This window comes from Ochlerotatus camptorhynchus, unplaced genomic scaffold (assembly GCF_037179485.1).
Source record: "Ochlerotatus camptorhynchus isolate MF236.1 unplaced genomic scaffold, CSIRO-AGI_Acam_v1.1 ptg000220l, whole genome shotgun sequence".
Taxonomy (NCBI): domain Eukaryota; kingdom Metazoa; phylum Arthropoda; class Insecta; order Diptera; family Culicidae; genus Ochlerotatus; species Ochlerotatus camptorhynchus.
The window spans coordinates 3,284,452-3,299,270 of NW_027040710.1; the positions used below are offsets into that span (position 1 = coordinate 3,284,452).

General features: G+C 40.1%; 1 protein-coding gene across 2 annotated transcripts in view; it reads left to right on the plus strand.

Annotated features, from left to right (window-relative positions):
* Positions 1–14,819, plus strand: part of LOC135703726 (uncharacterized) — a 63,269-nt gene that overhangs the window by 18,155 nt on the left and 30,295 nt on the right. For both annotated transcript variants that reach the window (XM_065225027.1, XM_065225026.1), the window contains exon 2: positions 10,828–11,280. In XM_065225027.1, coding sequence (XP_065081099.1) covers positions 11,004–11,280 — 277 coding nt within the window. In that variant the 5' untranslated portion in view covers positions 10,828–11,003. The remainder of the gene's footprint in view (positions 1–10,827; positions 11,281–14,819) is intronic.

A 14,819-nucleotide genomic window follows, 5' to 3' on the forward strand; every position in this document is an offset into this window, starting at 1 on the left:
ACGCTTTCAACCCTTTCGCTGCTGCTATGAGTTCCTCGTTGGAGACTTGTTCAACGTTGTCTTCATCTACCTCGCCATATGGTGTAGGTGGCCAGTTCGTTGGGTCATGCTGTGGGAAAAGTCCCTCCACGATGACTTTCAGCTTGTTGTGACACTTTTCAACCGGCATCGTTGGGCCTCTGATCTTCGCCATCGCAACTCGGTATGCGTTGCCCCAGGGGTTGGCATCGGCATCGCGGCACAACTCCTTGAAACTATTTGACTTGCTCAGCTTTATATTTCGTTTCAGTGCAGCCCTGGCCTCTCGGAACACCACCCTGCGCTCCTCTCTGTCTGCTTCTGTTCTTGCTCTCTGAGCACGCCTTCTGGCTAGAAGACAAGTAGCACGGAGGGTGCTAATTTCCTCGTTCCACCAGTAGGCTGGACGCCGCCTGTTCGTTGGCTCCAGTTTTCTCGGCATAGTTGTGTCACATGCCCTTGCTAATGATTCGGTCAACTCGTTCGCGCTTAGGCCCGGGACGTGTTTGTGTATGTGTGTATGTGTGTGTGTATGTAACGAAATGAATGCGCTCACGTTTCTCAGCAACCGCTCAACCGATTTGGACAAACTGATAGGTCTTGGGGTTCCATTGAACGCTATTGAACGGTTTTGGAATCGGTGAACCGGTTCCGGAGATATGGCCGGAATAAGATCCGGTGAATATGGGCCTTCACGCTGAATTTAACGGAAAACGTATCAAAACCATCATGCGACACATCAAATTACTACAGAATTCAAAAATAAGATCAATGCAAGTCGTGTTAAGTGTTCCAGACCACATTGGACACACTTGGACATGTTCCGGGTACCCCGGGGAAGTTGCTTGAATATGAATTGAATTAAAACCCATTAAATCACATTAAAATACGATGATAAAGTGATTGGTAGCCTCACCAAATAGACTACACCCGGATATATTCCGGGTACCCCCAGGCAGTGGCGTAGCGTCACTGGATGACACGGGGGTGGGGGGCTTGGTCACTGATAATGACAATAAAATAAATAAACTTGGATAAGTAAGAAGGGTCTGATCACACCATAGGTGGATAAATTCGGGTTTTTAATGCATTGAAATGACGTTTTGAAGTCTTGACGACTTTTTAAATTAAACAACTCTTTTGAAGAAGTCGGAGTTTGTAGTTATGAGCCTACTGTTTTCGAGTTAAATGGAATTACAGAAAATAAGCCAGGGGCATCCCACTCTAAACTTTAGTTCTAAGAAACATTACATATTTTCCAATCGCTCATAAGTATTCTTAAGTATTTTTAAGTATTTTAAATCTTGCCTTATGTTCACATAGTGACCGGTTGCTAGTGCAGTTGTTTGTTGTTGTTTCTCACAGAAATGTGTTGGTAGTGCTTGAAGCAGTTCCGTGATGTGTACGTAAGTTCTAAGCTATTGGGTATACTGCGTTTGATTTCATGTTCTTTCTGCATGATTGCAGCTCCAAGGTTTTTTGGATACCGCCAGTGCCGAGTTGCTGCAGGAGGAAGCTCATTTCAATGTCCCCACGAAGAACAAAGAAGTAAGCATCAGAATTCAATGTGGACACGTCTTCATACGTTGCCCTGGATCGTATTGTCCTGGGTGTTAGTCAGAAGGATGCAACCTGTGACACCAGCAAGAAAGGGTTTTGGACATTTTGGTTACATGGATTTGGCACTACCTATGTTTCGTGCTGATTATTTTCAGCTTTTCAAGGATTTCTTCCTATCTATGCTGAAGGAGGAGAAAATAAAGTAATGGTTGACGAATCCAAATAATTTATACTTTGCAAAAAAGTCCATCCATCACCACGAGCGAAGTAATGGAGGAAAAATATAAAGTGTTTATAATGCGATACTTTAAATGGACTGGTTAAGAAATGAACAGACGTTTAATGAAATTATCTCGAATGAGGGGAACCAAAAGTTGTCACAGACGATTTATTTGTGAAGGAATTGAATTCGGTCTAGGTGCTAGATTTGTTTAGAAACATTTCACTATTGGGAATGACTTCACCGGATTTGAATTTGGCAAATCTGACCTATACCCATGTGTATGTTTTACAGGTTTGCGTCCGTCTGTCGGTGGGTTCCTTATCTTTTATAAATTATGATGAATTTTAATAAATAAAATAATATCAAATTATCATCATTTATTTTATTATGCTCCATTGAATTTCTCCACAATCTAGCAGTTGTGTGACAAGTTATTGACTGAAATGACCGCTGAGTGCAGAAAGCTTGCACAACTTATGATTCAGATTCAATCCTAAGCTAATTGTCCTAAGTTACACGATTATGATCCTAACAGACAAAAAATACATCTATAACCCAATGAAGTAATTTCCCAATCGGGAACGGAAACGAATGAATTAAAACAGAATGAGCAACGGATCAAAGATTTCCATGATACGATTAGTGATATGAGGCATAATGCAAAAGGGCCACGGTGGCAATTTGTTTCCTAAATAGGAGCCTTGGTCGAAAATACTCGTTTTCACCATACGCTATAGAGTTGTAGAAATAAGCGCAATTCTTGTTAAAATATCAAAGTACGTATGGAGGTATAAGTTGCACTATTGAAAAGAAAACATATTGTTTTCAGAATGTAAATATTCCAAGCACAGTTTTTTCCACAGCTTTATTGTTATTACGGGTAAACAAACAAATTAAATTTGTCTAGCAACGGTGGTAACAATCTGACACTAAATGTCTTATGTATTTTTAAGTATTTCCTGGTATATTACATATCAAAAAGAACTTTATATGTACAAAGCAAAAAATACAAAGTTTAGAGTGTACCTCTAGGAAAATAGTGTTTAATTTTAAATTTATTATTTAAATGCATATAACTCGAAAACAGTAAGCTGTGTAGTTTTGATTTCTTCAGAAGAGTTGTTTATTTTATCAAGTTAAACAAACTTGCTTAAATTGGCAAGTCATGCCATTTCAATACATTAAAAAAAAGTTATAGAAACAAAAAAACATGTTCCACTAAACTGATGAAATCTCAATAACACATAAATATACCTCTATCAAATTTTGATATTATGTTTATCGAGTATTGCTTAATTTTTGATGAAAATGTCATGTTGCGTTTTTTTGCGCTTTGGGAGATATATTAAAGTTAAAAAATCGTTTTTTTTTCGTTTTTCAACAATATTTTCAAAATTTGAAGCTTAAACCAGTATGTGTCTTCACAAAAGTTATTTATTTTATGCATTAACATAAGAGAAAAATATAACATTATATGGTTGTCAGCAAAAAAACCGAAACAGAAAGACATTTTTTTACTTTAACTTCATATAACTCGAAACCAGTAGGCTTAGGAAATTTTATTTTTTTAAAAGAGTTGTTTATTTTGTCGTGATAAACAACTTTGCCGCAGACATCAAGTCTCCAAAACGTCAGAGAACGAAATTAGATTGTGGTGCCTTCTTTGCGGAAGAGTTTGGAACTATTTGTTTATGTCAATAGATGGTCCTTATTATGGTGAGAAACTTTGCCAAAGACACCAAGTCGTGGAAATGCTTCGTTTCGGAGTTATTAATTTTGCTCCGCTAGATTGCATTCCTGCCCCAGTGTGCAGTGTTAGGAAAATATCAAAAGATCAAATCTCGCCAATGAACATAATCTCATCTGATTATCGTAAACAAAAATCAGCAAGCAACCAACAGCAAGTGATATAACAAGCTGTGATGCGGTAGCTCAGATATCAAGCTAACAAAACTCACCAAACTGTGGTGAGTTTGAGCTTCAAGAGTTTTACTGAACCCCCGAACAAGAACCGAAACTACCGTCACTGCTGGCAGCAGTAGCTTCGTATCTGCCATCTGTGAAGAGTAAAGAGAGATAGCAAACTATAATTTCTCATTCTAAGAAAACGATGTGGAACGGAATCGTTTTTATGTTGAGTCAACTCGTAGCTACAATTTTACATGTTGTGAATAGTCTCGCAATATCAAAGGATTAATATGGACCAACAGGTCTGTGCCATAAAAAGGGAATATCAAAGGAACTTGTTAAATCCTGGGTACTGCGGATTCAATCGATTTTATTTTACAAGCCAATGGAAAACTGCTTGAAATTTTGTTCAAGTTTAAAACTGTTTTGCTCTTTCTCAGTTGATTCTCGCCAAAAGCTCTATGCAAGATCTGCTCGAGCCCCCATGACTCCATCAAAGTTTGCTTTCATACATGTTTCACCAAATATGGTGCTCAGCTGAGTCATAAAAACTATGCTGGTTTTTATACTTTCACCACTGAGCCTGTTCGTTTTTGCCTTTGAACTGAAAATTAAGAATGTATTATGAAAAAGTATTAATCATTTTTATGATATTACAATGCTTGACGATATAGAAGAACAGTAACTGCATTTGTTGCTTCTGAATGTTTGGCTCTCGTTTGACAGTGCAAGTGACAAGCTCATTGAGTGAGTCTACAATACCCATGTAAAATCAATATGATGCTTGATATTTAATTCCAATATCACGCGTGATATTGGAAGTTTTTGGAAGTGCAAAAATGTCTTATATTGAACCTATATTCGACTAGGTCTGAGAGTCAAAACAATTTAACTTCATCAATCATTGAGACATTGTGCACTAGCGTATGAAAACGCAACTTTTGAAAGATCAAAAATTTCGACTATTCATATTTATAAAAAAAAATAATACTACGTAACAGCTCGATAACAGCATAACATTTTCTAGCAAATTATTTGTATAAACTTTAAAAACAATACAACAATTTAAATCGCTCCTCCTTCTGTCACGTATTTTCATATACTTCAGGCGTAACATTTGAAAACGGTACAACAGCTTTTGTAAACAAAAGTTGTAAGGCCCTTTACACTCCCCGTAACGTGGGTAATGTAAGATCTACCACCGATTCCTAGTCCTGACTGCTTCAAACTAGGGGAACAGGATTTTTCAGTTATCCAAGGAACAAATCTTAGTCCTTGTTACTTTTTATGCCTTGTTGATAGTGACAAGACTCGGCTTTGTCCACCGAGGATTCAAGATCATCCTAGGTGGACAAAGCCGAGTCTTGTCACTATCAACAAGGCATAACAAGGAAAAAATGAGCTAGTTAGTCTTGATCTATGTGATTCCTAATCTTCTATTCGTTGTTCCCTACACGGCGAATGAGAACGACCCAAATTTGAGTTTAGTTCACTCATAATCGCCAAAAATGCAGGAACTCAGCGATGAGTAAAATTTGGCTCATGGTTTCCTGTGGTAAACCTAAAAAATCTGCCGGAAAATGAGTAAATTGATGAAAATTTTATTCAGACTCGGAGTAGTACCAATAGACTGAGTGAATCCAATCTTTACTTTTCTCAAATTCGGGATTTTTTCCTGGAAAATCTAGGAAAAACCTGGAAAAACATGAGGCAAATTTACTCATCGCTGAGTTCCTACACTTTTGGCGATTATGAGTGAACTGAACTCAAATTTGGGTTGTTCTCATTCGCCGTGTAGTTTCAAGTGGTTAAGACTAGGGTTCTGATGCATGGTCCTTATCGGTGTCATACCTTAATTTTGTTGCTAAGGAATTCAATTTTGACTGACAAAGGGGCGCGCCTTTGGAGGGTGTTTCAACACTCCGAAGGGTATAAATAGCGGGACCTTTCAATTAGAGTCGGATCCTTGCGATAAATGCAAGAATGACAACTGTAAAAAAAATCGAATACTTCATCATTTCTCAATAGTAATGGAGTAATACTACATGCACTAAACTAAGGACACGGGATATACTACAATAGATCAAATTACTGGTCGCAGTGATGTTATGTCCCAGAGGAATAAAAAAAAGACCCTTTACCAGGCATGGAAAATCATTTACATTCATTTGCCTCTAACTTTTTTCATCAACAGTATTCCGCAAAATGATGTATAAAGCTTTAGTAGGTTTTGTTATTAGCTACAACTTTTGGTCATAATTCAAATCTGTATCTCTTATGCATCACGAATTAGAGCGGGCAGAACTTTTTGATGTTTTTCAGTGAATGTAAAATACATTCACTGAAAAACGGTAGTGGCTTCTGTTCGCTCTGGTTCGTCATGCATAAGAGATACGGATTTAAAATTTTATCGAAACTTTTAGCTAATAACAAAACCTACAAAAGCTCCATACATCATTTTGAGGAATTCTGTTGATGAAAAAGTTAGGGGCAAATGAATGCAAATGATTTTCCATGCCTCACACACTTAAAAAAGTTCAAACATCACATTGCAAAAATTCATGTGTGGGACACATAAAAACAACCTTTGAATTTTTCTTAGTACACGTGAACCGAAGTAACATTCGCCTTCGATCTTCGGTTGCGCAACATTGTGCACACTGATCGCCATATTCAGAACAACACGCTTCCAAAAACCACACAAAATGCTCTCCAGAGTTGTAATACAAGAATACAACTGTGGAGAGCATTTTGTGTGGAAGCAGGGGTGCAAGTGATTTTGATCGATTCTCTTCATCGACTTTCTGTTTCGTAATTAATGTAATTAAAAGTAATGAAAATGTAATTAATGTACTTTAATTACGAAATTTCAACTGTAATTAATATAGTTAAAAAGTAGTTAATGTTCTACATTGTGTAATTAATGTAATTAAAGCAGTAGTTAATGGAATTAATTTACTTACAGCCGTTGCCTGCGTTGGAGTTAAAGGTTATTGCGTACCCCTAGGGGTACACTTTGTGAAAACCGAAAACGGAACATGTAACAAATTATGAAAGATTTTGAACATTAATAACTCAGCTGCTTCTGGACCAATTTCAAAAATTTTATCACCAATCGATCATTGTAGATCTTCCGACGCATCTATAAAATTGCTTCCGCATGATGATTTTTAACGTGAAAGTATTAAAAAAGTGGTAATGTCAAGCTTTGTCCAATGTACAAATAAAAAGTTTTAATGTTATCACTGTTTTCAAGGAATAAACGTTCTTCCCAAACCCAGTCCTCATAATCGAGTACCACTTGGTTGCACATCATTCTGCTTTAACCTGAAAAGAAATAAAAGGGTGCTGCTGTATAGCATTATCTCATATCCCGTGCTAGGGAGCAATACGTACCAGCATCCAGACAGGTGAGTCATACTCTGAACCTTGACATCCCAACCAAAGATCTTAACACCATTCGTAGGCAGTTCCAGCGTTCTGGGCTGCCCCACTTGAAGACCAATGTCAATAGGCTAACCAAAATTATCCAGGCCAGGATGGTGGAACTCAGAAATAACGACTTTACCAACAAGATTCGCTCTCTCCCAGATTGTGCAAAACCATTTTGGAAGATGACCAAAATTTTGAAAAAATAATTCGAGACCGATCCCTCCGCTTTCCTCTGTTGACCACTTAGACCCATCTCTACTGATAACCCCAGTTGAAAAGACCAATGCTCTTGGCCAACATTTTGTGATTTCACATAATCTTGGTCAAACCATGGTGAGCCCCCATGGGCCTGCCGCACTGGAGGCAATGACTAGAGTCGCTGACACCCCCGTAGTAGTGCATGATCATAGTAGAATATCGGCTGATGAGGTGATAGCAGCTATTAGAAGTACTTAAAACATGAAGGCTGCGGGTATGGATGGTGTAGTCAACCTCGAGTTGAAAAATTTGAGTATTGACTTCTTCAACCATCTTACCATTATCTTCAACAACTGTTTGGAGCTTGGCTACTTCCCTGCATGCTGGAAGTTAGCCAAAGTGATTCCAATACACAAGCCTGGCAATGATCCTACTAGTGCCAAAAGCTATCGCCCCATCAGCCTCTTGTCCTCGAAACTATTCGAAAAGTTGATACTCAGCCGTCAGCTGGTGTTTTCAAATGACAATAATATCTTTCTCAAAGAGCAATTCGGGTTTAGGACCAACTCCACAAACTTGCACGGGTTACTAAAATCATCAACGGAATAAGTCCATTTCCAATACATCTGCCATGGCCATGGACGTCGAGAAGGCGTTCGACAATGTCTGGCAAGATGGTCTAGTGTACAAGCTGCATCGATACAACTTTCCGATCTACCTCGTGAAGATCATCAAAAACTACTTGTCGGGCAGATCATTCCAGGTCTACTTGAACAATGTCCCCTGTCATACGTTCAACGTTGATGCAGGGGTCCCTCAGGGTAGCTTGCTTGGGCCTATCCTATTCAACATTTTCACGTCAGACGTTCCTCCCCTGCCGGGTGGTGGTATCCTGTCAATGTTCGCAGATGACACCTCCATCATCTATAAGGGTCGAGTGATCCGTGCTCTGGCGAGTTAACTACAATCAGGCCTGGATGTTTTGTCCGACTATTTTAAGAGCTGGAAGATTTGTATCTATGCAGCTAAAACACAAACCATTCTGTTTCCACACTCGTATTCACCTCGGCTTGTTCCGCCTGCTAACGTCAAGATCCATCTTGATCCATCTTGATAGCACTCCCATTGAATGGTCGAGTGAAGTAGTCTACCTTCGTCTCACCCTCGATAGCAAATTCCTATTCCGATCCCATGTGGACAAGACATCCACCAAGTGTAACATCTTGATCAGGTCGCTCTACCCTCTGATAAACAGGAAGTCCACCCTGTCCCTCAAAAACAAGCTTGCTGTCCACAAGCAAATCATTCTGCCGGCTATTGAGTATGGTATGCCAATCTGGGAGAGTTGTGCTAAGTGCCACCACCTAAAACTTCAAAGGATCCAAAACAAGATCCTCAGAATGATCCTTAACAGTCCACCGTGAATTCGTAATTCTGAGATTCGCCACCTGGGCGTTCTTCAAACACTCGAGGAGCGAAAGACTTCCACGCTGGAAAGGTTCAGAGTCGCCTGTCTGCGATCAAACCACCAGATCATTCGTGATTTGGCAACCTAGTTTGAGTAGTTAGTTGCTCAATTAGGTAGGTTATCAAATTTTTAAATTCAAACCAAAACAATCCCACAAAGGGTATCCTATAAATTAGCGCTAAACGCAATCATCATATAAGAATAACCAATTAACTAGAACAAAGATGAAGAGCCAAAGGCTAACCACAAGGAATCAAAAATATCTCCAAATGACAAAATGACAAGCGATCAACGAACCGAATAATAACGCTATGTCAGAAGTACAAAGCAATAATGATATAATCTTCTTCCTTCTTTTTCATAACAAGCAGCCCGTGCGACACAACTCACTAGGGGTGGTAGAAGGAAACGAGCAAATTGTTGGCAAGCTGTTTCACGAAGTAAAGCCGAAGATGATACACGTGTGTTAATGGGAATTTTTTTGTTATGTCTTTTCTCGATTCATATCAAGCTATGTCCTCATCTGTGTATATTGCAACAAAGCAGGCAAGCAATATATCATTATCCTTCTACCACTCGGATCGAGCTATGTTACAGAGCGAGTTTGTCATGGTAGTCGTAGCAACCGTTTTGTCTGTATCGTTGGTTGCTTTATGTGTTTGGATTCGCTGGCTAACCAATTGAAATGTTAAATCAAATGTTGAAACATAAAAACCCAGAAAATAAACGTAAATTTTACTACTACTAGCATTAGCTCATTTTCGCTTCGGACGGCGTGGTGAGTAGCAATAGCAGTAGTAGGAAGGTGGTGGCTAGTCCACTCCTTCACACCCAACAAGCCAAAATTGACTGGTCGTGGCAAAGGAGGAAAAGGTCTGGTAAAGGAGTCGCCAAGCGTCATCGCAAAGTTCTTCAAGATAACCACAATCCGTTGTCAGGCTCGCCGTGGCGGTGTCAAACGTATCTCCGGTCTACGAGGTGGTGCTGAAGGTGTTTCTGGAAAATGAGGTCCGTGATGCTGTCACCTACACTAAACACGCCAAGCGTAAGCGGCATGGATCCATTCAGATATCTCACTCTTCGGATGTCTGATTACTTCAGAAAAAGCTTATCGGATTATATTCGTAATGATGATGGTTTGGATTGGAGTTTCGTCTCGTCGACAGTCTGTTCGCAACTCTTCTTGTCAGACTTTACACACTGTGATTGCAATTGCGAATTGCAAGCTGTGATTTGTTGTGGACTACATTTTAAGAAATCATAACTTTTTGATGAGAAACGTGACTTTTTAGTGAGTGACTTGAAAACAGTGACCTAGCTACCTAAAAGTGACCTGCTACCAGTCCTAAATACGGAAAATGCTTTTTTTTTGTTTAATTTCCCGGGTAGGAAACACTAAGGGTAATCCTGAAAGATACTCTGACAACATTTTGGAATGATGCTAAGGAAATCCTAACACCTCTCTGAAAGATATTCAGAGAAAATATCCAACGAAAATCAGAATTTGAACTAGTTTTAAATTAAAAATTTTTCACGATTTGAAAGAAAATACTTTTGAAACTACTACAGAGATTTTTTATCGAGGTATCTTGAACAGAAAAAAGGTTATCGATATTTCCATACAAAAGGATTGAACGACATTTAACTCACATTTAGTACATATGAAAAAGTATAAAAGTTGATTCAAAAGTTGTAGGTATAGACAGACAACTTTTTATAGCCACAAGCCTTTGAAGGGAGGGGCTAAACTCTAGGCCCAACCCCACTCCTTGATGCAAAAAAAAATGGGTTCACATATTTGCAAACAATATTTATCCAAACTGACACCTAGAAATACACATTATTCTCGACTAGGCACTTTAAGACCTCAATTCTCCAACTTTTATCAGCAGCAATTGATTCTAGTGGTGGCGGTGGCAAATAGTTCAGTGGCAGTAAAAGTTTCAAGATAGGTACAGCCAAGTGATTTACGATGCAAACAAAACTTTCCAGTTGCAGTAATTTTTCTTCCTCCCTACAGCGATAAATCCGACACTATCACGGGTGAAAAACAATAACTCTGTAGAAATGATGCAACCACTTGTGCTGGAAAAGTAGAAACGAAGGAAACCCACAGTACGTCAAGTGAACCCACAGCAAGACAGTGAAACCTAGCCAAATTAGCGCGAGTGAAACAATAGCGAGATAAATTAAAAGATGAAGGAAAAGTACATGAGAGTGGGTGGAAGAAGAAAAATGACTCCGGGCCGGTTGCTTCCTCTGCTGTTGGTGATGCTCGCGAGTTACTGCACTGCAGCGGAAAGTGATGTTTCCTCGGCATTAAATAAGGATTACGTCGGCAAGAATATCCTACCGGATCTGAGCGAGATCAAACTGGATTCAGTACCCGAGCCCCATCGGAATGCTGCGGAGCAGTTCAAAACCCTTTGGAACGAGCATCTTACCGGTGTGGATGATTATGATGTGGTAAAAGGTAAGTTTCTCAATGTCATGCTTTCCAATTGGTGGGAAATTCCCGAATTTCAATCAACGAATAATTGCAAAACAATTCAATTACCGAGTGCACGACCTTCAAAGGTGGACGGCATTTCCTTTTTGCAAACCTTGTTCACCCCGCCCGGGCCAATTGAAATTATCATTAGCAGGCATTTTTAACGACTCCTGCCTTCTGGTTTCTCCCAATTTATCTCCTGTGGATCTTTGCTACGTACGCATTCGATGATCTGGCAGCGGGTGGACGGCCGTGGTATTCGAGACACGTTTCCCCGAGACGGATGAGTCGACGCAATCTCTAGGTTCTAGAATCGCCTTCCACATGATCGGCTTTGAGTCCGGTTTGTAGCGCTTCCCTCAATGCAATTGGTGTACAATCTTTTTTTTTATATTTATTGCGCGCCTCATATCATTGGGTCAATCGGAGGGAATATGTGTGCCAAAGTTTGCTTTATTATCAATTCATGGCGCGTAATCCGAAGCACGCCGACACGTTTTGCTTGTCGCCCAGGCTTGGTTACCTACTTCGTAGGTATTTTACTGTTGTGACTAGAATGCTACGAGCGGATGGTTGGTTGGTGTTTTGTTCAATTAGATTGGTAAACAATGTCGGTTATTTGGAGAATGGTGTGGCTGGAGGTGATAGAGAGAATAATTTGCCGGTGGGATTCGACGAGACATTCATTCTCCATGGTCAAGTTCATCGGACATATGGCGAAAGTTATTAAAATAGAGTCAAATTACCTATTATGGACCCCCTATTGGCTGTGTTAGCTTTGCATGAGTTTTGGACACACAGCTTATTATTTTAAAGCCGTGTAGATACGATCATTTAATTCGATAGGGTAGAGCGCTACTTCGTCGAAATCCCTTATTTCGACACATCGAGCTCAACAATATTATAAATTATTTCACCGTGATTAAATCAATAATACGTTTGTATCGATGGTTTGTCAAACTTTAAGATTTTGCAAGCCAATGGTAAGTGTATTCAAAACGGGGGGAGGGGGGAGATGACTGTCAAATACGAACAATCGTCGCCTACCTCGCAAAACTGGTTCCAAACGACAACAAAGCCATAAGGATATTCACATATGGAAAATCAATGAGCGTAAACAGGTGAGGCCCAGTAAACATGTGGGATCTTTTGTTCTCCCGTTGATAAAATGGATGATGGAGTTTGACGTCACACTCCTCCAACCGGTTAAACGGCGGGAGAATGAAAGAGATCCGGATAACTTCGAGATTAGAGCGTAATTGCTTTTGTAAACAAACACTTCATTTGCCGATTTCTCGAGAATTAAAGCTCAATCTCAAAAACTAACAACACAAACAGGTAGAAGAATGGCTCCTCTATCATTTAGTATAGTTTGTTCACGAGATTGTATTTTAATTCGCGAGAAATCAGCGATTGACATGTTTGTTTATTTCAAATATTGAATAATGGTAATGCTAACGTTTATTACTGATTAGGAAAATTACGTTTATTCGATAAAAGCACATGTTTTAAACTGAAGGGTAAAGAGAGGTACATATGTCAAAAACACTCAGTGCTGCCAGTCTGTTCAGGTGCGGAAGCCAGTGTGTACAGAAACGTTGATTTGTGTATGAAAACATAACACATTTCCCTCCTTTAATGGCCATCTGGCGAGAAGATGATTCGTGGCTTCCTAGCTCTTGTCGACCTTCGTGGAGCTGCTGGAGGTGTTACCACTCCGCTAGCATCGCGGGTGATGCTCGGGGTGGTGAACTGCTCACCACCACTGTTTGTTGATACCTGGGGTGATGGTGGCTGTTCCTGAAGACCGGCTGTAGTGGAACCGTCGATTGGTGTTGATTCCAACGCAAATCGTGAAGAATATGGATCTGGTTTGTCACTCATACCACAGCCATTTCTCGGCAAACCAGGTACGCGATTCTGGAGCTGATCGATATACCGTTTACACTTTTTGCCATTATAGTCAACCTGATAGTGCAAGTCTCCTAAGCGAGCCGAAATTACACCGGAGACCCATTTATCCATCCGTGGGTTGAAAGACCGAAAATAAACTGGCTGGGAGACGCCAAACTCACGAAACGATGAATCCAACTTATTTTTCTGTTGTTGGCAGATTCTTGTAGTGAGATCCGCTGGCAGCAGTAGATTCAGGCGTAGTCTTGTAAGCGGTCACGGTAGTCGACACATTTTCTGTGATAATTGACTGCCTTTGCCTCCGACACTAGCAAAACAAGCTTTCATAGTACAGTACCAAACTAAAATGTCATATGAAAGGGTCTGTCATACGACACTGTCGCCGAAGACCGTCACGAATGTATGTATTTTAGTTTTTATCATAACAAGAGCTGCTGATGGTGTGCTTGTGTGAATTCTGAAAATAGCAAGCAATGATGTCCTAGTAATTATATTTCTGATCAGAAATGGTTTGATTTACACCAAATTCAGGAATTACAACGAAGTCACACATGTCATATGATAGCTATTTTGATAATTTTCTTTTAGCTCGAATGTTATTCTACCGCTCGTGAGAGAGACGACGGTAGAACATGAGTGTTCGAATACAAACAGACTGTCGCGCACGACAACGAAGCGAGTGTAGTAAAAAACGTCGACTGTTTCAACCCCTGTTCAGGCGTGTTCGAATGTTCCTACCGAGAAACAGTTGACATGGCGGTTGACCAGTAGTAGAATGAGGTGCTCTTCTGTATTGTCGAAGAAACTCGTTCAAATTGAGTTGAATGTTGCTTCTCGTTGTATCCATTGCTTTCGAGGCATTCTTCACTGTCTGGACACAACGCTCGGCCTGTCCATTGGTTGATGGGTTGTACGGAGCAGTTAACTTGTGATACCTTACGCCTACCATCCGAAGATAAGTCTTGAACTCAGTAGATGTAAAATTAGTTCCATTATCTGAAACAATAGTTGTGGGTACTCCATACGCTGCAAAAAGTTCATCTAGGAGAGCAATTGTAGCACTAGTGGTCATGCTGATGGTAACCTTCACCTCGATCCACTTACTATACGCGTCCGTGATTATGAGTAACATCACTCCAAGATACGGCCCAGCATAATCTATATGAATGCGCTCCCACGGCGCCTTCGGGTACTCCCACACGTGATCGCGAAACTTTGGAGGATCGTTGGCATTTTTGGCACATTCATGACACTCCTTTGCAGCGCGCTCGATGTCCGCATCGATTCCGGGCCAATAAATAAACGATCGCGCCAGCCCCTTCATCTACCCTATTCCTAGATGTCCGACGTGTAAATCCTTCAGTACAGCTTCCTGCAAAGAGCGCGGTACTACCAACAATCAATACGAAACTAACGATTTTAAATTGGCTCACCACTTTAGTAGCCTATTGGTCCCAAGCAAACGATTAACGTACCCTATTCTAGTTGAAATTCTATTACTACACTATGTTTGTTTTGATTCGCTATGAAAGTTTGACAGATAACATCAGGGGTGTGTGGATTCATGCAGAACATGCAGGGGTGAGTGAAATAGCTTGGGACTGCTT